At 24.8% G+C, this 23,455-nt stretch overlaps 2 protein-coding genes across 2 annotated transcripts; one reads left to right on the top strand and one right to left on the bottom strand.

Annotated features, from left to right (window-relative positions):
• Positions 1–1,617: 1,617 nt before the first annotated feature.
• Positions 1,618–2,736, top strand: LOC105360130 (trypsin epsilon-like). Its single transcript, XM_011496930.1, has 3 exons — positions 1,618–1,961; positions 2,080–2,340; positions 2,504–2,736. The coding sequence occupies exons 1-3, from the start codon at positions 1,644–1,646 to the stop codon at positions 2,675–2,677; spliced, it is 753 nt and encodes a 250-aa protein (XP_011495232.1). The 5' UTR covers positions 1,618–1,643; the 3' UTR covers positions 2,678–2,736.
• A 19,298-nt stretch (positions 2,737–22,034) lies between these two features.
• On the bottom strand, positions 22,035–23,099 carry LOC105360372 (uncharacterized). The gene is made up of 2 exons (XM_011497264.1): positions 22,847–23,099; positions 22,035–22,208 (listed from the first exon to the last, which is right to left on the bottom strand). Exons 1-2 carry the CDS (start codon positions 23,024–23,026, stop codon positions 22,035–22,037), a joined length of 354 nt encoding a protein of 117 aa, XP_011495566.1. The 5' UTR covers positions 23,027–23,099.
• Between the last annotated feature and the right edge of the window lie 356 nt (positions 23,100–23,455).

Genomic DNA, 23,455 nt, shown 5'->3' with positions numbered 1-23,455 from the left:
CTTATTTTATTAAAAGCTTATAAAGTCCAACAGTTTTCAAAAATTTAAAAGTATAATTATTATAAAATAAACTGCCAATAGCATAATTAGATAGAAAAGTAGGATGTTAATTAATTCAATACTCGTTTTTTATTCATATGCTGCTTTTTTTAAAACAATATTCTACAATATGATTAAACACATTTACATTTACATAAGAATTACTTTTCACAAATGACTTTAAAAAAGCAATATTGAGTTAATAAATACACTTATTGAGTATGTAAACATAATAAGGAAAAACATATATTGTTATAAATCAAATAATGAAATTTATAGAATATTTTTCAACAAGTATCTAATCCATATCTGCTCATTATTATTCTCTAAACTTAAAAGTTTCATAAATTATTGCGATTTGAGAAGTATAAGAAACAGATATAAATAGAAATAAAATTTGAAACTTGGTCTGTAGTGTGAATATTTGTAGAATTTCTCATTGAATGTCGATAATGTAACGAAGGGTTTTATAATCACATTAATCCGTAATTAATGACATATTTATATAACTTTGTTTTAATTTAAACAAAACTTCGAATTAATATAAGTTTTCATTCAATAAACTTTTAATAAATTTATAATTAATGAACAATTAATCGCTTAACTTCCAAGGTAAATTTATATATTTAATTATCATGAAAGAAATATTTAATAAGATAGTAAAAATTAACAGATTGTTGCTATTATTCTTGTAATAATAAGTTATAATAAGTTGTATAAAACTTTATGAATTATATTTATCAATTGTTAAACCGATTATTAATGATTCAGTATCAATAATTATCAATAATTCAGTATTAAAAATTTAGTATTAATAGTATTAAATTTTGTAAAATTACATTTCTCATTTGGAAAATAAATAGAACATCTATGATGTCATTAAAAAATGTATGTTTTCCATTTTAATAATATTGATAATAATTCTTTTTTTTTTACTTTAGTAATGAAATTTAATCAATAGATGTTTCATAAATTCAATAGTTGATTTTTCGTTGTTATCTATTTGTACATTGATCTTTTTATATAGTTTAATATATATTATTATTATTTTTTTTTGTATACAACTGCCTTAATTTTTCGTAAATCATTCTTCAGTTATTGTTTTTAAAATCACGTATTGCATTGTTTTCAGAATACATGTAAAGTTGATACTGAAATGTCTTTCTTATATTCCGCAGTGTCAATACATTAATTTAAATAGAAGCTAATAATTTGAGTTAATTCAAGTTTATTAAAATAAATACTATGATTGATTAAACTAAATTATTATAAAAGTTCTAAAGAAAACTACATTAGTTTTTCATATAATTTATAATTGATAATTTTTGTTAACATCCTTAAAAATACATAGCAACTAACCTTCATTATTTCACTTCGGTTATGGTTATATTGTCCTTAACTAAGTATTAATTTTCTTCAATTTTACATTTCAGCATGGAATACAAATATAATATTTCAATATTTATTATCACATGTACGATATTTCGTAAGTAATAATATACAAAAGTAAATATTTTTAAAGACTAATTAAACCACAATTGTTTTATTAATGAAATAAGTTTTAATTAATAGATATCTGGTATAATGTTCCGGTTGCCAATGCCATGGTTGGTAGTAACGTCAGGCCAGCAACATTCGGACAATTTCCTTACATCGTATCACTTATGAATTTGAAGACTTTCGGTTCTGTACCTCTATATATGCATTTCTGCACTGCAGCACTTATCTCGAAATGTCATGTTATAAGCTCCGCACAGTGTACCGAAAAGATAATAAAAAACGAAACTAAGATTCATGCTGGATCGCTTACATTAACTAACGGCAGGAAATATGATATTGCATGGTGGATAAATTATAATGATTGGTGTCAATACAAGTCGAGATCGCCCCAGTTTGAAATAAATGATATAGGTATTATAAAGGTAAATTATTAGTAATTGGTGAATGATATAAAGAATAGAAAATTCCGTTGAAAGGCGATATAGTTATAAATGTAGTTATTTATAAATGTAATTCATAATTGAAAAATATCATTTTTAGATTGATAGTATGATTAATGATATTAGACCAGGAATCTTTTTACTTTCAAATAATCGAGATTTATACGGGAAAAATGCAGTTATAGCGGGATGGGGTAAAAATTCCAATGGAAACATATCTAATTCGATGATGTCAGCTATTTTGGAATTCATATCAAACGAAACATGTGAATTGAAAATTAAATATGATATTGGAAAAGTAATTCATATTCACGAGAGATACTTATGTACTTCTGCATATTATTATATATTAATACAAGAAGTAAGTATGGATTTAATTAAATATACTTAAATTTTTCAACAAACTTATTCGTTTGTTTGCCTTGAATTTTTTCAATTAGTATATTCGGTAATATTAGCCTGAAGTAGACATTTGAATGATAATATCTTATTAGCAATAATTCGTTTATCAAATTCATTTTTAGGGTGATTACGGTGGACCAGTTCTCTCTGACGACATGATTATTGGTATAAATAAAGAAACCAATTCATTATCGGATATACCTATACAGCGACGACAAATCAACATTCATACAGGAATTACTTACTACTTGGACTTTATTACTGAAACTACAAGATATAATTTCCAATGGCAATGATAAAGAACCACAACAATATCAAGATTACAAGTGGATTAGTTGAATTAATTATATATACTGGATTATAATGTATATTAATTATTTATAATAAAACAATAAATTATATAATTACATGAGTAACTGCAATTCTAACATTTTTGATTATGAATGTATAATGGCGCGTTTATGAAGAGGCAAATTAGCAAGTTGGAAAAGTTTTAAGACTACGACATTGTCATCTGTTTGTTATCCTGATTTGCAGTGGTAATTTTTGTAAAGAACAAAAATATAATCTAATAATTACTAATCTTCATCCTTATGGATTGTAAATTAAATAAATGTTAATTAATTCAATTCCACGATTGGTAATATTTATTTATAGCTTTTAATGGCATCTACATTAGATTTAAAAATAAGTTGTATTAAACATTTTATTACCAATATATGCAGTTTTATATGTATTGGATTCCTTATTGCATGTTGAATGCGCCGTACCGACATATTCGAATAAATATACTCTTGTATATTTCGGTTAATGAGATTTTTCAATTTTGTTATGATTGGACGATATATTTGATAAGTAAATGAAATTTGTTATTTATATTGAAGGTAAAAATGTGTAAATACGAGTTTTACTCATAACTTACAGTCATTATATGTTCGACTTCATCATGATATTGAGGAGATTCGACTTAATATATGTTAATATAAGAGATTTATTCTTTTATCAATTAGCAAAATTTGTTTTTTCTTCGAATATTGCGTAATGATGTTATAAATTATATTTTTTATCTATACCATAAAAAATTAACATGCATAATAAACATTTTCAATAGATTATTCAAAGAAATTTTTTATCTATCAATATATTTTTTTTTCAAAACACGACATTCGCTGCATTTTCTATTTAACTCATTCAAAGCTATTAATATACTTTATCATATTATCTAAAATTTCATTTATCTTTGGAGATTTAAGTGGAAACAATTCTTTCTTATAATTATAGGATTATAATTATATCACTAAGGACTACTAAAGTTTACTAATTTTGCACGTTTTCAATTTCATGAAAATTGTTAAGTATGTTGAATTTTTATAAAACTTAGCGATCTAGTATATATCTATCTAGTCTATTATATTTTATGTATCTTTTGCCAATATCTATATATTATAATTTGAAGAAATATATAATCAAATATACAATCAATTAGTCAAACAATAAACATTTATCTCTCTGCTGTACAATAGCTTTTTTTATAAACTAATTTTATGTACTACACGATGTTCACAATAATACATCTAAAATACATCTAAATTTTATTATAAATATTCAATTCATCTTATTAAATATAATAATTCTATGTATTCATAGATAAATCCTCCTTTTGTAATTTCAATATGGCAATCAGATTTTCCTTGATTATATTTATATGCACAATTTTTTGTAAGTATCACTCAACAATGTACATACCGTAAAACCAAAATTTTTATATTAAATAAACTTTATATTTAAGAAAATTTTTCTATTTTAGGCATTCAATTTAACTTTCCGTTTTCGGAAGCCATAGTCGGATTTAATGTTAGAACAGTAGGACGCGGACAATTTACTCATGTTGTGTCATTTAAACACTCTACTAACGTAAATCCTATACTTATACGTGATCACATCTGTACTGCTGCACTTATTTCACGAAGTCACGTATTATGTTCGGCTACGTGCATTGCAAATAGACTAAAGAACGAAACTGTTGTGCTCGCTGGTTCAATTGGTTTAACTACCAGTAGGGTATATACTATACAATGGTGGATAACTTATGACACTTGGTCCACAAACTTTCAAACTTTTAATCCATATCCAGAAAATGATCTCAGTATTACAAGGGTAAATTTTCGTTTGAATAGAATTCACTTTATCATGCTAATGTTTATTCAATACATGTAAATCATTTCATTTGTGATAGAGGTTATTGCGGACCATCGAATATACTTACGCGCAGCTGTAATACCAACGAATACATAAAAATATATATTTTTTAGCTTACTCGTGATGTCGATCGAGATATTACACCAGCGGGCATTTCTCATATACCGAATGGACGATTGTTTGGGGCGACTGCGACAGTTGCAGGATGGGGAAAAACAAATGATAAACGCAAACCTAATTTTATGTTAGCAGGTGTTGTGACGGTCTTATCATTGAACGAATGTCGAGACAGAATACACAGAGTAGGGGGCTATACAATTGCTATTCCCTTAAGATACTTGTGTACTGCTGCACATCCCTTTATATTATTACATGAGGTAAGTAATCATTTTATTATATAAAATGTAATTACAGAAATAAGTGGAGAAATTTCAAAATATATTGAAATTCAAACTCTGTATTACGTTTTATAATATTTTGTATTTTCTTATTATTGCAATATATTATTGAAAATAGATTAAATCTCTTATCTAATATTGTAATTTTAGCGTTTAACATTATAATGTCACTATTTAAAAGCTCATTCTTAAAGTTTTGAATATGTTGAATAGCATTGTAGTTTATCTTCTTAAGATAGTAAATATATTTATATATTTTTACCCATTTTTAGGGTGATTTTGGTGGACCTATTATGGTCAACGACATGATCGTCGGTGTAAATAAAGAGACAACTCCAAAACCAAATATACCTGTTCTTGAAGGAAAAGTTAATATTCATACGGGAGTTTATGAGTATTTAGACTTTATTACGCATGCGACAGAACATAGTTTTAATTGGCATTGATAAAGAAGCACAATACGATCAAGATTATAAGAGGAATATTTATTTGAATTATGTATAGTCGATGATGATGTATTTAAAAATTTGATCATTACTTATAATAAAACAATAAATTAAATAATTACACGAGCAACTGTTATTCTAAAATTCCTGATTATGATTGTACAACGCTATTTTTACGAATGGGCAAATTAGCAAATTGAAAGAGATTTAAAACTACGACATTGTCATGCGTTTGTTATCCTGATTTGCAGTGGTAATTTTTGTAAAGAACAAATTAATCCAATGAATCAAAAGAATTTTATAAATGTATAAGCTAATTAAGGAAATGTATCGATTGGATGTATTTATTTATAGCATTTAATGGCACCTACATTAGATTTCAATATAAGTTGTATCAACAATGTGATTAAAAACATATATATTTGACAATTATATGTATTTATGTATGTACGTATGTATATATGTATGTATATATATATATATATATATATATATAGTTTTTATGGTTTCTCATTACCGATATAATGCCATATACTGGAACAGATAGAATAATTATCAATCGTTATCAAGACCATACAAAACTGCTACCTATGGCTTCCAAAATAAACGCTCTGTAGTATTCGATACCAGCATGAACGTTGACCTTATCTGGATGAGGCACCTTAACCGTCACTGGTACGGTAGCTGTATTGACGCCAATAACCATACCCATACTCAAAAGCGGACCTCCACTGTCGCCCTAAGAATAATATCAGAATGCATAACAACTTTGTGCATTATGCATCGTCTAATGAAAATGTTAAACGGTTCGAGAATTGTTTGAAGTAGGAATAAGCACGTAAAAAATATACCCAAGCGCATCAGATCAAAGAATTGTAATTGGCAAAAGAGAATTCCTCTCCTAATTCGTTCCTTAAATTTTACCCTACAAGAACTTACCACATGAGACTACCATATAATATAATATGGTACCAAATAATATCGTGTATGGTTCAATAATATGTATACAGAATCTATGAAAATTACTTAATTATTAGAGACAATAAAGAACTCATTTAATCCTTTGGTTTAACATTTTCCGAAAGTTTGTTTGGTGATACCTGGAGTAATACTTACTTAATTCAAAACTTACAGGAAACCTTACAGAAAAATCAAAAACCAATAAGAGCTGATAATGGATATTATTACAAAATAATAAAATTACGAAACTAGAATAGATATAATAATAAAATAATTTTTATTTTATATATTGTTCGATTAATATGGTTAGATATTCGAAAGATGTTGAAATGTTAACAAATTACACAATTTAAGTAATATTGTGTTAGCGAATGATAGAAAGTTTAAAGTATAATTATCTGGCATATATAATGTATTATGTTTGATATTACAAGCTTTCTCTTTAGACATAATTAGAATGACAATTATAACTTATTTAAGTTTTCTGTTTTTTTTTCATTCAAAGCATATTACCAAAACAAAATCACATACTGTATAAATATATTCCGGAGAATAGTTAATGATGAAAGAAATTTAATTTTTATATATTTTTCCTTATAACGAATACTAATTGCATTCATTATCTATTATTGTATATTCTACTTGTAGTTTTATAAAATAAATCCAAAATATTATTATCCATTGTAATAACCGAATTTTTATAAAAATACGTTTATTTTTGTTTTTCGTTTTAAAAGAAAAACAAAAAAATTGTTTTTTTCTTCGAATAGTAAGAATGATGTTATAAATTATATTTTTATCTATACCATAAAAAATACATATGCATAATAACAATTTAATAGATTATTAAAAGAAATATTTTATCTATGAATATATTTTTTTAAAAAAACACGACATTCACTGCATTTCCTTTTTAACTCATTCAAAGCTATTAATATACTTTATCATATTATCTAAAATTTCATTTATCTTTTGAGGTTTAATTGGAAACAATTATTTCCTTTAATTATTGGGGACATTAAGATGACTATTGAGATTTACTAATTTTAAGTGTTACGTAACAATTATTTTATTCTATTTCTGGAGAATTATCAAATATTTAAAAAAAAAAAAAATTAAAATATGTTGATCTAATATATTCTTATCTAGTCTATTATACTTTATGTATTTCGCTGCCAATATCTATTATGAATATAATATAAATTAATCAGATAATATATATAATATAATATAATATAAATTATAATATAAAACATTCTTATAAAATAAATTTATTTGTCCTACTTTATAATAGATTTTTAATAATCTATTTTCACGTACTATACGATGTCAATAATAATAAATCTAAAATAAATTGATAATATTAGTAGTTGAAGGATTTTTTTCTTCAAATTCGGTTGCCGCTGTTAAAATTATAATACATTTTATATTGTTTTGTTTATTATATTAATTTAATTTTGTACATAATTATTGATTGATTATCAAAGTATTGTTTTGAAAAATCATGCTATACATTTTTAATGCATTGGTATAATTTAGCCATGAAATAATTTTTTATTAATTAATATTACATCTTATGAAAATTTTTTCAATTTATTCAATTATTTATTGAAATTGGGATTTGTGGCAATAATATAACTAAGCAAAGGATATTATTTTATTTTAATTTATCGTTATGTATGTCTACTCAATTAAAACAATGTATTTGTCATTTGTACATAAAATTCATAAATTAATTTATTAGTAATTTTGCATATAAGTAATAAAATCCCTGTAAAAAAAAATACTTGTATGAACATTCACTTGTTTTCTATGATAAGGTAAATGCAGAAATGGACTTGTTCCTTTATTAATAGCTACAAGTTTATTGAAGAAGAGCAGCGGACCTCCGCTATCGCCCTAAAATTGTTAATAAGTACACTTCAATCTATATTCATTTATTTAAAAGTATTTAATATAATTAACTATACGAATTTGGATAGAACTTTATTTCTATGTAGTTCTTGAAAATTTAATGGAACTAACTTTTACATTCTAGTTAAATTTATAAAATAAAGATAGTAATATTAAATTAATAGGAAAAATTACTTTCAAAGCTCATATTAAATAAACAATATTGTCTAAAGCTAACCCTGTCTATTATTAAAATTAAATTACAATTAAAATATTTACTTAATTAATTTTTCATATTTCTCATTAGATGAGTAGATAATTATTCTATAAAGAATGCTTAAATTATTATATAATTGAAAGTCTATTGCTTGTAATATATATTTATAAATTCAAAAAGAGTGAGGATATGATTCATTATATTTAAAATACAGATAATAATGCGTCATGCGAATTACCAGATTTTTCATATAAAAATTAATTATGATAATTCTTATGAAAAAATTTGTAATTATTGCATTAAGTATACTTTTGATATATGTTTAATAACTTTACACTATGCTTAAATAAATTTTGTTTTGTGCATAGTTTTACGGTACGAAAGAAAATTCTTAGTCAGAAGAGTCTTTTTATCGAAATAATAGTAAAAAATAAACAATCAATACCACCCTTTAATAAGCTATTATAATATGAAGAAATTTTATTGTTTTTTTTTTTTTTTTACTAAAATTTTATGATTACTTGTATGAGTAAAATATTATTTATTAAGTAGATGAATCATTTGTATAATAAATCCTTTAGAATCTTCATAGTTCGCAATTGTAACGTATTAAACAAATAATCCTATGCCTAAAAGTGCCTATAATACGCAATTATTTCATGGTGCATGAAGAATGTGAAAATGGCGAATGAACAGTCAAAAAAACATCTCACGTGTCAATACTTACGTTACCCAACAATACGAAAGGCCTTCCAATGGTACACACCATATGCATATCGATTTCGACTGGTGTTCCTGCAAGTTTCTCTATCCGTCTATCACATTCAGAATTTGTTATAATTTGTACATTAGCAGTTTCCATTATAGTAGGCGTATAACCGTTATTCGATTCACCCCACCCTGCTATTATAACATCTGACCAATACAAATCAATATTTGACATAAATGAGATTTGCACTATGTTATAACTAAACGATACTTTTTGCATAAGCTAAAATAATTTTTACTTATAAGTTGCTGAATTTGAAAAATAACTAATATAATAATGATTGTAGAATTTTCAGTTATTTACCCTTATATTTGCAATATCACTTTCATAATTATTTTCAGTCCTATTGTTAGCGATTACCCATTGGTCATACGTTATCCACCAGTAAATGTACAACATTTCGCCAAACCTCAAGTCACTTGATCCAATGAGTACTTGTGAACTTTCTAACTCTTCTTCGTCTAAACAATGAGCACAGCTTAAAACATCTTTTCTTGTAATAAGTGAGCCCGTACAATAGTGGGCTTCATTTGGTATAGAATTCGCTCTGTTTATTTTCATGAGAGAGACGATAAATTTGAATTCTCCTGTATTTACTTGTCTTACATTATTTCCAATTATGGCATTTACGCTTTTCAAATTATATTCGATGCCTAAAAATAAAAATATTTAACGTAGATGTAACCATAAGGATAAAGTTCTGAAATACTATATTCTATTATGCAATGAAATTTTCTACTTACATAATATAACATATTGTACCAAAAATAAACAAGTATTGAGTCTCATATTAATAATATAAATAAAAAAATACGTCGCAGAAGTAAACTTTAGAAATATTTTTTTATCTTATATAGTAATTCAAGTATCAATACTATTAGTTATATAAGATATACCATATTATTATAAAATTACGAAACTAAAATAGAGATAAATAATCTTTATGTTATTTATTGTGTTTGATTAATATGGTTAGATATTTGTAAGATATAAAAATATTAACATATGATAATATTTAGGTAATATTGGGATAGCAAATAATAGAAAATTTAAAGTATAATTATCTGGCATATATTATGTTTTATTTTTTATAGTTCAAGCTTTCTCTTTACCGAAGTTTGAATTGATAAAGGTAATTGTTATTATTTAGCAATTCGCAGAGTTAGTAATTTTCTTTGTCTTTTTCAAATTTTCAACTTACGTGAGCCGAAAAGGTGACTTACTCTTATAATTTTACGGAATGGCTGGGATTTATCGGAAATAGATGTGACGATAAAGTTCGAAATCGAAATTATGCAACTCAGTTGGGCATAGATATTGCTATAATCACCTTCAAATAACTATTCTATCTTTATATTCTGCAATGTACAAAGCAGCCAGTGGCCTCCTGTCACTATCTTAGCAATTATTAATGCTACGATAACCGTTGCGTAGGATATTTGGTATTATATTTGTATTTGCTAAATCGAAAACTTTAATTTATTCTGGGAATAGATAGCAGTAAGATTTTATACTTTACTCATTCCATGCATTACCTGCGAAGAATATTCCAACTGAGAAACAAAATAATCATAATAATATTTATGAATGAAAATATTAGAAATAGTAGCCGATGGAGTTATATGTTATACAATATTCCAAACAATAGAAATAAATGCAATAAATCTTTAGGAATTTAAAATTCAAATTTATCATTGTAAACTAAGCTGTAAATGATCTAAACTGATAGCTTTCTATAAATAATAACCTAACAAGTTTGAGTTTAATACATTCAATTTAATTTCGTTGTAAAGGTTTTAAACAACATAATTTCATTTCCGATTACATACACTTACAATTCTATTTTAATATCATTTATCAAATTATGTCGTTACATGGCTTAGTATTAGTCAGAGTATTATGAGAATGAATAAAATTTTCGTTAATACTTTCGAGCGATCGTGACAAATTCAAATAAATTTATTGTTCGCAAACAAACTTAATTAATTTATTATTTTAAAAAGTGACATGGTATATATGAATATTTTAAAACAATCCTTGACTAACTATGTGATATATAAACCGTATAATATTCCCCTGTATTAACAACATTTTCAAACTAAGTAGTATTAATGAAAAATTTGGTTAATTATATACTTATATATATATATATATATATATATATAAAGGACTAAAATTAGTATTCTCGGACATTGGTTCGATAATCGAAAACTACCGATTCGATGTTACATTTAGTTTCTAACACAATCACAATGTCACATCGATCAATTGTAGTCATGATAAAAGAATATATTAGAAGCAAGTTCGTGTTAAAATTGTCAACTCAATTAAAATCGATATACAATTCGATCTCGAATACGTTTGATTTAAATTGGATTCATCGAATGAAGCATCGATGATAATTGTCAATAATAAAAGTTAGATTACTTAGATTGAATAGAATTCAATTTCGATGTAAAGAAATAATATAAATTTTGCATTCTATGTCTATTGATTTAAGATTTATTTAAGTATTATTTTTCACATATATTCTTCATTTACTTTTCGATGTGTGTATTTAAATGTCACATTCCCGATAATTCGTAATTACAAATATAATTAACATTTTCTCAATTTACCGATAGAACATTATCTCGCTACTTTTTTGAATGACGATAATACTTTACTTATTAATTAACTTTTTTTTCTTTTATATACGCACTCGAATTGGATTAAATCATAATACGACAAATTAAATCGAAATACGGCATCATTAACACAAAAGCATAATAATTAGTAATTGATACTCTCGATACAATCGTGCACACATGTGTTTATTAGCCATTAATAATTTAGGTTATAATATCGTTTGGTAATTGTGCAATATTTGAGAAAATTCTCCGAGAAGAACTTTTAGATTGACATTCCGAATTATTTATCTAGATATCATTAATAATAAATAGTATAATTTATAGATAATGGAAGCGATATTCGATAGCAGTGTAATTTTTTACGTAAACATGCTTGAGAAGCTCGTCTTATTTAACGAGTAAAGTCCTTTTTAAATATTTAATTCTTAAATTGTATAACTAAGCTGCTTAACGCCGATATAATTTGTATACAACAATTAATTTGTACTATGTTTATAAAAAATATGATGCAATTAAAGAGCAGTGTTCTCGTCTTTAATTGGTTAGTCTTAGCTTTCGAGTTACTTTCGGTAAAATGGTATCCAAGTGATGAATAACACACTTATGTTATCTTTACATAATTGAAAGCCATAAATACGCAATAAATTACAATTTAATCCTTTCTAATTTAATTACGCGTGTCGTCAATTTTACACATACATATAATGAAAATCATAATTTTCTTTACTTCAATGAATATTTATTTGGTCATTGTAAACAGGTTATTTTGTTAATGTCCCAAAATTATTACAATATTTATATCAATTGAGAATTCGGTTATCATAGAATATATTTTTATTTACTCTCTTTGAATATTTCTAAAATATTAATCATGCGTCTTGATAAATAAAGCAAATTATGATTAAAGCGTTAAAATAAAATTGGCAATTTTATAATTTTGTACAAATTTCAATGATTCAAAGTATTTACTTACTTCCATCAATAATGTAAATTGGAGAAGTGGTAGAAGACATGATATTATTTGTTATTTTTACTAATTCCTTAGATGAATTTTGAATTTTTCCTTAGCATTCGATATTTATTAATATTTTCAAATTGGCTTTTCGTAAATATCTAGCTCATTATTATTGATTATTTAATTATCCCATCTACACATAATAATGCTTAATCTAGGCGACACGCATTTTGTTGACAAAATAGCAGTTTTTATTTTTTATGGAATATTATCACACAACCAAAGGAATTTTACATTTTAATTTTAATTTAAATTTTCAACAAATTTTCGATCGAATCTAGTGATCTAAGAAATATTCTGTGTATACGCATTCGCGTAAGTGCTTAACCATTTCCTAAAACTTTTCTTAATACAACGAAATAATTATACGTAATTATTTTTATAACAACGAAATCATTTTTGACTAATATACTTGTTATCTGCGTCCTGATTAAAATTTATTCATTTAGTATTGCCACTTTTTAAATCCATGGATCCAATAATAATTTTGTACATTGGTTAGTTCTTATTGTTTTAAGTAATGTTTAACTATAAAACATTAGTTTTTGAAATAATGACTCTCTTGCAAATCACATCAGCTTCTGCTTTGGTATTTTTATAATTAATTCGTTCAATAGATACAATAAAATTATAGTCTTTCTCTCTTTCCTTCTCTGACTCCTATGCATTACTATTTTAATTTATTTTATTTATAATTTTACTAAGCGATAAATTTAAGTGATTTTTCATTTTTATATAAAATACTATATAGAAAAGTGAAAAATCTTGTAATTACTTACAGCATATTATGCGTTAAGCCAGCAGTGAATAAATTATTGGTCGCATACTAAATATAGCAACAATCAATAGTGAATAAATAAAGCGGATAATGAGAATGATTCTGTTAGTATCTTCTTAAATAATGAATAGCTGAAAAATCTTGATCCTCCGATGTAAAAATCCGTAGTATACCCGATATACAAATTAAAAAAAAAAATTACATTCATAATGAACATGATGATAACGTTCTAAAATTAGTTGAAATCGAATACGATAAACAATGAAAATATAAACGACGAATATTAGTCAATTATATATATAATTTTTTTATTATTAATATTTTAGTAAATTAAAAGTGCTTCGACAGACTCGAAGATCGATCAAAGATCAATGGCGTATTAAGTAATATAAATTACTCTTAGTTACCCGGAATTGTATTTTATAACAATGAAGAAATACGTACTACTTAATTGCTTTGCATAATTGAGCATAACGCAATTGCAAAATTGTGGTGCTTAGATTCTATTGACAGATGTAGTCGTTCAATCATAAGACTTTCGAAGTGTTTGATGGTATGGTAAGTAATAATGAGTTAATAGTAAAAATAGGACAGTTATAGTGTAGGTGGTAGTTAGAATAGAATAAAAGAATAATTGTTCGTAACGTTATATAATTCATATATAATCGTTAAATCGCAATAATTCGAATGAATTAAAAAAAAAATTTAAAGATTTATCATAAAGTATTCGATAGAAACAATATATCTTAACAACTAATAAAATATGCTGAAACTGACATTTATAAAATCAATTATTTAGTGATTCAGTATTTATAAATTAATTATCAATAATTTTACGTTTCAATGGAATTCCTTTATTTATTGGTATATAGTACTTACAGTATTTTGTAAGCATTATATGATAACATAAATATGCTTAAGGAATAGTAATCATCGCAACTTTTTTCAAATCGAATATGCTTTATTTATTAGATATCAAATGTAAAGTTCCATTTTTATTTTTTCGTTTAATTTCTATTTTCCTAATCGAATCTAAATATCGCACTTAAATATAAAATATTGATCCATTAAAAAACATTTGATTAATATTTTAAAAAGATATCGTGATTATATTACGTATGCTTTAAAACAATAATTATTTGTTATTTTTCAATTATTTTTTTAAAAAACGTAAGTGTTTTTCCATATTTAAAGTTACAAGTATTTATGTAATATTTAAAGCATCTTTCAATAATAATTACATTACGTTAAAATTGAATTAACATTTTTTTTTTTTTTTGTAAATAAATTACATGGCTGTCCATTCCTTCTCAAACGTTTATTATAACAATTAAAAACCTACGCGAATGCATTTATTTTAAACTATCAATGTAAAAGGAATTATAGCTTTCTTATTTTATAACTAATAGTCGAGATTTTAATTTGCTTTCTTCATAGATTTTGTGCACGTAGGCTTGTTCGTGTTAAATGTTTGCTCGGCATTTGGAAAATGACTTAACAAGCGTACTGTATGATAAATCATTACAAAAATCTAAAGTAAACTCTACCTTTTCTCATTTAAATAAAACATCGATTATATTATGGACAATTAAATATGTTATTAAATACGTCCATATGCTCGTATTCATGAAATGAAAATTACCTAGGTATTTGAAAAATATGAATACTTAATTTAAAAAAATTTTATCATTTATCAACAGCATATCAAATGAGTGCAATTCCTATGAAACTATTCGTTTACAAATTGTATTTCGTTGAATAAGATGTATAAATATAAAAATGCTATGTTAAACTCAATATAAAACAACTATATTATTAAATGTATTTAATTATGCTTTTAGGAATTCATCATTTAGTACCAAAGAAATTGACTACTTGTAACATCTTCAATGAATTGTCTGTAGGGGAAAATACTCGTGTGGATGTTGATTTTGCTTGGGTGAAAATTACCATCCATTTGAGGAAGAGTTTCTTTATTGATACCAATTATTCGATTTCGGTATATAAGTGGTCCACCAAAATCACCCTAAAAAGTAATATTATATTTTTACACATCCAAATGATTACAGAGATAAATACAAAAAAAAAAAAAAAAATTATATTATAAATTCATTACTCTTATCTCTTAACAATATTTAAAGAATTATATGATGAATAATAAAAATATTCTAAGGATGAAATCAATGAATACTTACTCGAAATAATATTACATATGGATGTGCATTGGTACAAAAGAATCTTTCATGCACAAGTACAAATGATTTTTCCAATTTTGTGAGTTTACTTTGACATTTACTGTTTGACAAGAATCTGACAGTTGACGTTAACATATAAGGAGTTATTATATGATGATTGTTTGCACCCCAGGCTGCCACTTGAGCACTACTAGCTTCCAAATTTTCATTCGGCATATATAAGAGAACTCCCGGCACAATATCATGTTCTACTGGTCGAAGCAACTAAAAACATTACGTACATTATATAATGATCGACATTGTCAATTTGATTTGATTTTCTAAAAAAAAAAAAAAAAAAAAAAAAAAAAAGAGAGAGAGAGAGAGAGAGAGAGAGAGAGAGAGAGAGAGAGAGAAAGAGAAAAGAACTTCTTATCTAAATTTTGACATTTTCATTAACAAAACATTTACCTTCGAAATACTGATATCATTTACAAAATATAAACGGGGTACTCGTTTAAATTCACTCCATGCATCATAATTTATCCACCACAATATACTGTAAATATTACAGTTGTTTAAATTACGGTCCCCGAGAAGGATAAGAGTTTCATTACTCAGTCTATCGTTGGTACATGTTGCTGCACTTAAAACATGCTGAGTTGAAATGAGCGCTGCAGTACAGAGATGATTTTCTACAGGCCTGGGATTGTCAAAATTCAATTTTATCATGGATACTACGAAAGGAAATTCTCCACGTTGCGATTGTCGAATATTCGGTCCTAATAATGCGTCAATAGATGGAAAGACGCATTGAGTGACTATGTAGTTGTTGAAATAAGAAAATTGATTAATTAAATGGAATCTTAAATTGCTCATTAAATAAAAGTATACTGTATGAAAATTATATATTAAAACTTACGAAATATCACACATATGCCGAAATAAAGATGCATGTTGAATACAAAGCTAAAATGTGAAATTTATTAATTAGATAAATATTTAATGATAATAAAAATTGCTTAATAATATAATACAATAAATATAAATTGATTTGTAATAGATCTATAGATATAATTTGGTTAAAAGTATAGATAATTCGGTAGGAACTGTGCAATAACCAATTGTTGTTCCAAATGAATCACTATAAGATTATATTAAGAATTACCTTTAGAAATTGTGACTAATCAATGATTATTTAAATATTAATTAAAATTAGCCTATTACTTCGTTATATCGTAATAATAATAATAATAATAATAATAATAATAATAATATATATATATATATATATATATATATATTAATATTATAGTAATATATCCATATATGAACTGCATAAAATAAAATTTATTCTTATTTATATGTGTTTCCTTGTTTGATAAATTTTAATAATTTAATCAAAATGTTAAATATTACGGAGATATGAATATTATCAGGTATTAAATATAAGTCATGAATTACAAACTAGTTTGAAAAAATAGCAACGTTAATTTATTTTGAAATTGATAATGATTAGCCTCAAACACATATAATCTGACTTTTTAATTTAATTATTGCTTCTCTATAAATAGATATTCGTTGAATAATTTACGATAATATAATTTTTTTCTTCAACCTCGAATTTAACATACATTAATGATAAAATATTTTTATGTTCTAATTAAATTTAAAGATATTCATCGGATAATTTAACATGTCAATTAAATATCACTAATTTTCTTTCGCTTTTGAGTTAATCAATTAATAATATGGCGTTATAAAAACTGCGTTAGTTATCGATAAATTCATCATATACCAAAGAAATAAAAGTATATATTAATTAATTATATCTTTAATATTTAATATTTAAAAATATTTCACGATATAGTTATATTTTCAATTTCAATATATTTAATTATACAGTATATTGTATGTTATTTGATTAATACAATAACGACGTTTACAAAATATAAGATAAATCATCCGCATTCAATATAAAAATTATGTTAATACGACATTTTATTGTAATATAGCGAATACTAAAATGTAGAAAACATTTTTTATGTTATAATCGCAATACCTATGACAATGGTTCAATGCCACCTGAATAAGCATAATTAATACAAATACTAATACAATAATTTATCATTAGTATTATTGAGATTCGTTAATATATTGAAAAATCACATCGTTAAGTTGTTTATACTATAAAATAATCTTAAAATATGAATGAATTATAATTTATAAAAGGCGTTCTTTTGACACGTATGCGAAAAATAATTTTATTTATTTCTAGTGAATCAGTGTGCTGTTACTCTTATAAAATACCAATATTACATACAATAAAATACAATAAAATACCATATGTTATAAAAATATATTAAAATATCAAGGCGTTGTAGAGGGTGAATAAACGAATCAAAGAACATATTGTCAAGTTAATCTTATAATAAAACTTTTTATTCGATTATTACGATCAATTTTTTTTTTTTTTTTTTTTTTTTTTTTTTATCTAAACATATTAGTATGATTAATATCGATAAATATTAAATCAGTAAATATATGCAACAAATAAACAGTTCTATTTCTGTAAATTCTAATAGCTTAAATTACTCACTTAATATTGAATAAGAACCTACTTAATGCGAATTTATAAAAATACTATTTAAAATATTCCGTACAGAATTGAAACAAAACATATTAGATCATAAGATAACTTGTATCAAAATTTACATTAAAAACCGCTGCATAAATAACTTTTAAACTAAACTAATACATTTAATGAAATAAGAAATAACAATACAATTTATTTGTAATTATATAATTCTTATTTAAAGAGCATAAATTACAATATATATATAAAAATATATTCCTGATCCGTATTTCATTTATTAAAATTTAGGACAGTTTAAAAACTACATAAATAATTAATAACAGTGTAAAAAACATAAATTTATCTCTTTTTTTTTAATAATTGCTTCTGTAAAATTTTTCTTTTTTAAAATGAATTAAAAATACTTTTAGAAATATAACATTTAAATAACATGGTTTAGATAACACGATTAAAGCAATGGAATGAATTCATTTCTATTATACAATTTATCGTACATTTTATAAACGCAAACATTATGTAGCAATTTAGATAAGAAATAGGCTATTGAGTAAACATGTATAAAAACTTTAAAACATTAAAAACTAATAGTCAAATTATACTTTGGATGTCATCTATTTTTTCATAATCTTAAAAATTACATTTCTCGTTCTTCGATATTTAAACGTAGTATATTTCCGATGTGGATGATAAAATTTGTAAGATCAAAATAAACATGTCACTTCAATTATTAAAAGATAATTTTAACCTAATTAAATAGAAATATATATATATATATATATATATTTATGCATGTATGTGCATATACATATATATATATATATATATATATATATATATATATATATATAGATACATACATGCATAAAAGAAAATGTATGTTAATATATATACGTACACAAAAGAAGAAACAAAAATATATTTATACACAAAGAGAAAAGAAAAAGGAATTCACTTATTAATGGATATGTATAAATGATTTATAGAAAACCCGTTGATGTAATGATATATTGACATTTTGATATTCTACAGTTATTACTTGTAAAATAAATTGAAGTTAATACAACATTTTCAATCGAGTTCATAATGACATTCAAGATTTTTTTATACTCATATCTCTGACAGATTTGACATCTAGATTAAATTTCTGTAATTGAAAAACAAAAAAAATTACATATAAGGGAAAATAAATTTTATTTAAATCATTAAAAGTAGTTCATGATTTGAAAAATTTCTTGGTTAGTGACAATAATTAATAAGGTGAATTATAGTTTACCATGTACCTGTAATTTCTAAATTTTTCATACGATAGACAATCGATTAAAAAATTAGTATTTAACATTAGTAATTTGTTTCCAAAGACAAATATTTACGAGTAACTATAGTGTAAGAAATGTATATTCAGATTCAGTAAATAACACGATTTTTTCAATTATTATGGAAATTGATACAAAATTCGTGTTGAATTCCTAATATTAATTTTTTATTATTCTATTAATATTAATGCTATGATCGACGCGGTTAACATTTCTTCTCAAATAAATATTACAATTTCAAAGGAAAATTGCTAAAGTACTTACTGTAATTATTCATAGTTATATAAGTTAATTTAAACAATAATTTAAAGACATTAATATTATACATATTATTATACTAATTATGGCAAATAACGCGATTTAGTATAATTTTAAACTATTCGATTAATCATTTCTAAATATGATTATTCTATGTATTCGTAGATAAATCCTCCTTTTGTAATTTCGATATGGCAATCAGATTTTCCCTGATTATATTTATATGCACAATTTTTTGTAAGTATCACTCAACAATGTACATACCGTAAAACCAAAATTTTTATATTAAATAAACTTTATATTTAAGAAAATTTTTCTATTTTAGGCATTCAATTTAACTTTCCGTTTTCGGAAGCCATAGTCGGATTTAATGTTATAACAGTAGGACGCGGACAATTTACTCATGTTGTGTCATTTAAACACTCTACTAACGTAAATCCTATACTTATACGTGATCACATCTGTACTGCTGCACTTATTTCACGAAGTCACGTATTATGTTCGGCTACGTGCATTGCAAATAGACTAAAGAACGAAACTGTTGTGCTCGCTGGTTCAATTGGTTTAACTACCAGTAGGGTATATAATATATTATGGTGGATCACTTATGACACTTGGTCCACAAACTTTCAAAATTATAGATCTTATGATGATAGCGATATCAGTATTACAAGGGTAAATTTTCACTTAAGAAAAATAGTGTTTATTAAATAATGATTATGAGATGCATATAAATAAGTTGTTTTGTAATAATAGTAATTATTGTCATTCGAATATACTTACGCGTAGCTGAAGGAGGAGCGAAGAAATAAAAATATAAATTTTTTTAGCTTAATCGCGATGTCGATCAAGATATTATACCAGCGGTTCTTTCTCCTCTAACGAATCGAGATTTGTATGGGGCGAACGCGATAATTGCAGGATGGGGAAAAACAAATAATGGAGAAGTATCTAATTTTATGTTAGCAGCCAGGGTGAACATCTTATCCATAAATGAATGTATTGACAAAGTTGAAAGATTAGCGGGTTACAGAGTTCCTATTCAATACAGATACCTGTGTACTGCTATATATCCCTTTATATTATTACAGGATGTAAGTAATTATTTTATCATATAATATTTAATTATAGAAATAAATGTAGAAATATCAAAATATGTTGAAATCCAAACTCTGGTGTTATTTTCATTATATTTTGTATTTTCTTATTATTCCAATGTATTATAGAGAATTAATATCGAAGTATTTAAAAATTATCACATTTTAGGGTGATTTTGGTGGACCTATTATGGTGCACGATATGATCGTAGGTGTAAATAAAGCGACTGCTCCTTTACCAGAAATACCTATTTATCATGGAAAAGTTAACATTCATACTGGAATTTACTATTATAGAGATTTTATTACTCATACTACTCAGAATAGTTTTTGTTGGCTGTGATAAAAATTAAAAATTAATAATATAATAATTTACAGCATGAACAATGATGAATAGTTTAGTTGTATTATATTACTGTTTAAAAATAGACAATAACTTTATTATGATTGAAATCATTGTATAATGATAATTGTTACTGTAAGATACGTTGTCCCTGATTATGATTGTACAACGCTATTTTTACGAATGGGCAAATTAGCAAATTGAAAGAGATTTAAAACTACGACATTGTCATGCGTTTGTTATCCTGATTTGCAGTGGTAATTTTTGTAAAGAACAAATTAATCCAATGAATCAAAAGAATTTTATAAATGTATAAGCTAATTAAGGAAATGTATCGATTGGATGTATTTATTTATAGCATTTAATGGCACCTACATTAGATTTCAATATAAGTTGTATCAACAATGTGATTAAAAACATATATATTTGACAATTATATGTATTTATGTATGTACGTATGTATATATGTATGTATATATATATATATATATATATATAGTTTTTATGGTTTCTCATTACCGATATAATGCCATATACTGGAACAGATAAAATAATTATCAATCGTTATCAAGACCATACAAAACTGCTACCTATGGCTTCCAAAATAAACGCTCTGTAGTATTCGATACCAGCATGAACGTTGACCTTATCTGGATGAGGCACCTTAACCGTCACTGGTACGGTAGCTGTATTGACGCCAATAACCATACCCATACTCAAAAGCGGACCTCCACTGTCGCCCTAAGAATAATATCAGAATGCATAACAACTTTGTGCATTATGCATCGTCTAATGAAAATGTTAAACGGTTCGAGAATTATTCGAAGTACCAATGAATTCCTTACATATATATTTAAGGAAGTGATTGAATTTAATTGATTTATATTATTTGTATTGAAAATTATGCGTACACACGCATACATATGCATATACTGTTCATTAAATTAGTTATTAAAAAATTATTAATGCAAATTGCATATTATAGACGTATTCCTATTTTTTTAGACTAATGGTGAAATAATATGAATTTAACATGTATAAAATAAGAATTCGATAACATTAAAGTAAAATTTTTAAATTAATAAAATATTTCGAATTTGATTATTTATTAAATTAAATTCATTAATCATGAAGGTCATGTTTTCTATGTGTATGTGCGTACATAGTAACTACATAATAATAATAATAATAATGATAGTAATAATGATAATGATAATGATGATGATAATAATAAGGATAATGATGAATATAATAATAATGATAATGATAATAATAATAATAATAATAATAATAATAATAATAATAATAATAATAATAATAATAATAATAATAATAATAATAATAGTAATAATAATAATACAATGAAATGCAATACATACAGAGCTCATAAGTGCATATGGATCTGCAGAAGAACAAATCTGTCTGTAATTAACTGGAACTCTTGATCCATGAAGTCTTTCAATTTTATCTTCACATTCAGCAATTGATAAGACTTTTAGTTCTACTGTTTCCATAATGGCAGGGGTATTGTTATCATTTGATATACCCCATCCTGCCATAGTAGCACATGCTCCATAAAATTCCGAATTGGATAGATAAGAAATATTGTATGGTTTAATCGAATCGTGTATGACTTCTATTAACTGAAAAAATTCCTTCTTTTTCATCTGTTTTATTTCATTTACTTACTATTATTATACTGCTATGTCTTACTCATAAGTACTATTATCAATATAATTGTCATTTGATATGTTAAATTCTTGTAATGCTCGACAAATTTGTTAAGCAGAGGCTTTAAATTATTGTAATTGTTGCCCAAAAGACCAAATTACCTTTATAACAGCAACGTCATTTACTTTGTACTCAACCTCTATATTTTTGTATTGTCCCCATTCATTATAGTTTATCCACCATTGTATTTTGTATGGTGTTCCTAATCTCGTATTAATTGATCCGATAACTACTACGGTTTTGTGCTTTGCCATACC

The sequence above is a fragment of the Ceratosolen solmsi genome, unplaced genomic scaffold (genome assembly GCF_000503995.2).
Source record: "Ceratosolen solmsi marchali unplaced genomic scaffold, CerSol_1.0 scaffold13, whole genome shotgun sequence".
Taxonomy (NCBI): domain Eukaryota; kingdom Metazoa; phylum Arthropoda; class Insecta; order Hymenoptera; family Agaonidae; genus Ceratosolen; species Ceratosolen solmsi.
Note: the sequence above shows the minus strand (reverse complement) of the source record. Positions and strands in the feature narration are given on the sequence as shown.

Excerpts from the sequence above, each read along its gene's own strand:
- LOC105360130 (XM_011496930.1), top strand. The coding sequence starts at position 1,644 with ATGGTTGGTAGTAACGTCAGGCCAGCAACATTCGGACAATTTCCTTAC. Across the intron at positions 1,962-2,079 it reads ATGATATAGGTATTATAAAG|ATTGATAGTATGATTAATGA; the intron begins GTAAATTATTAG and ends TATCATTTTTAG. Across the intron at positions 2,341-2,503 it reads ATTATATATTAATACAAGAA|GGTGATTACGGTGGACCAGT; the intron begins GTAAGTATGGAT and ends ATTCATTTTTAG.
- LOC105360372 (XM_011497264.1), bottom strand. The coding sequence starts at position 23,026 with ATGGCAGGATGGGGTATATCAAATGATAACAATACCCCTGCCATTATG. Across the intron at positions 22,209-22,846 it reads CATATGCACTTATGAGCTCT|GGCGACAGTGGAGGTCCGCT; the intron begins GTATGTATTGCA and ends TATTATTCTTAG.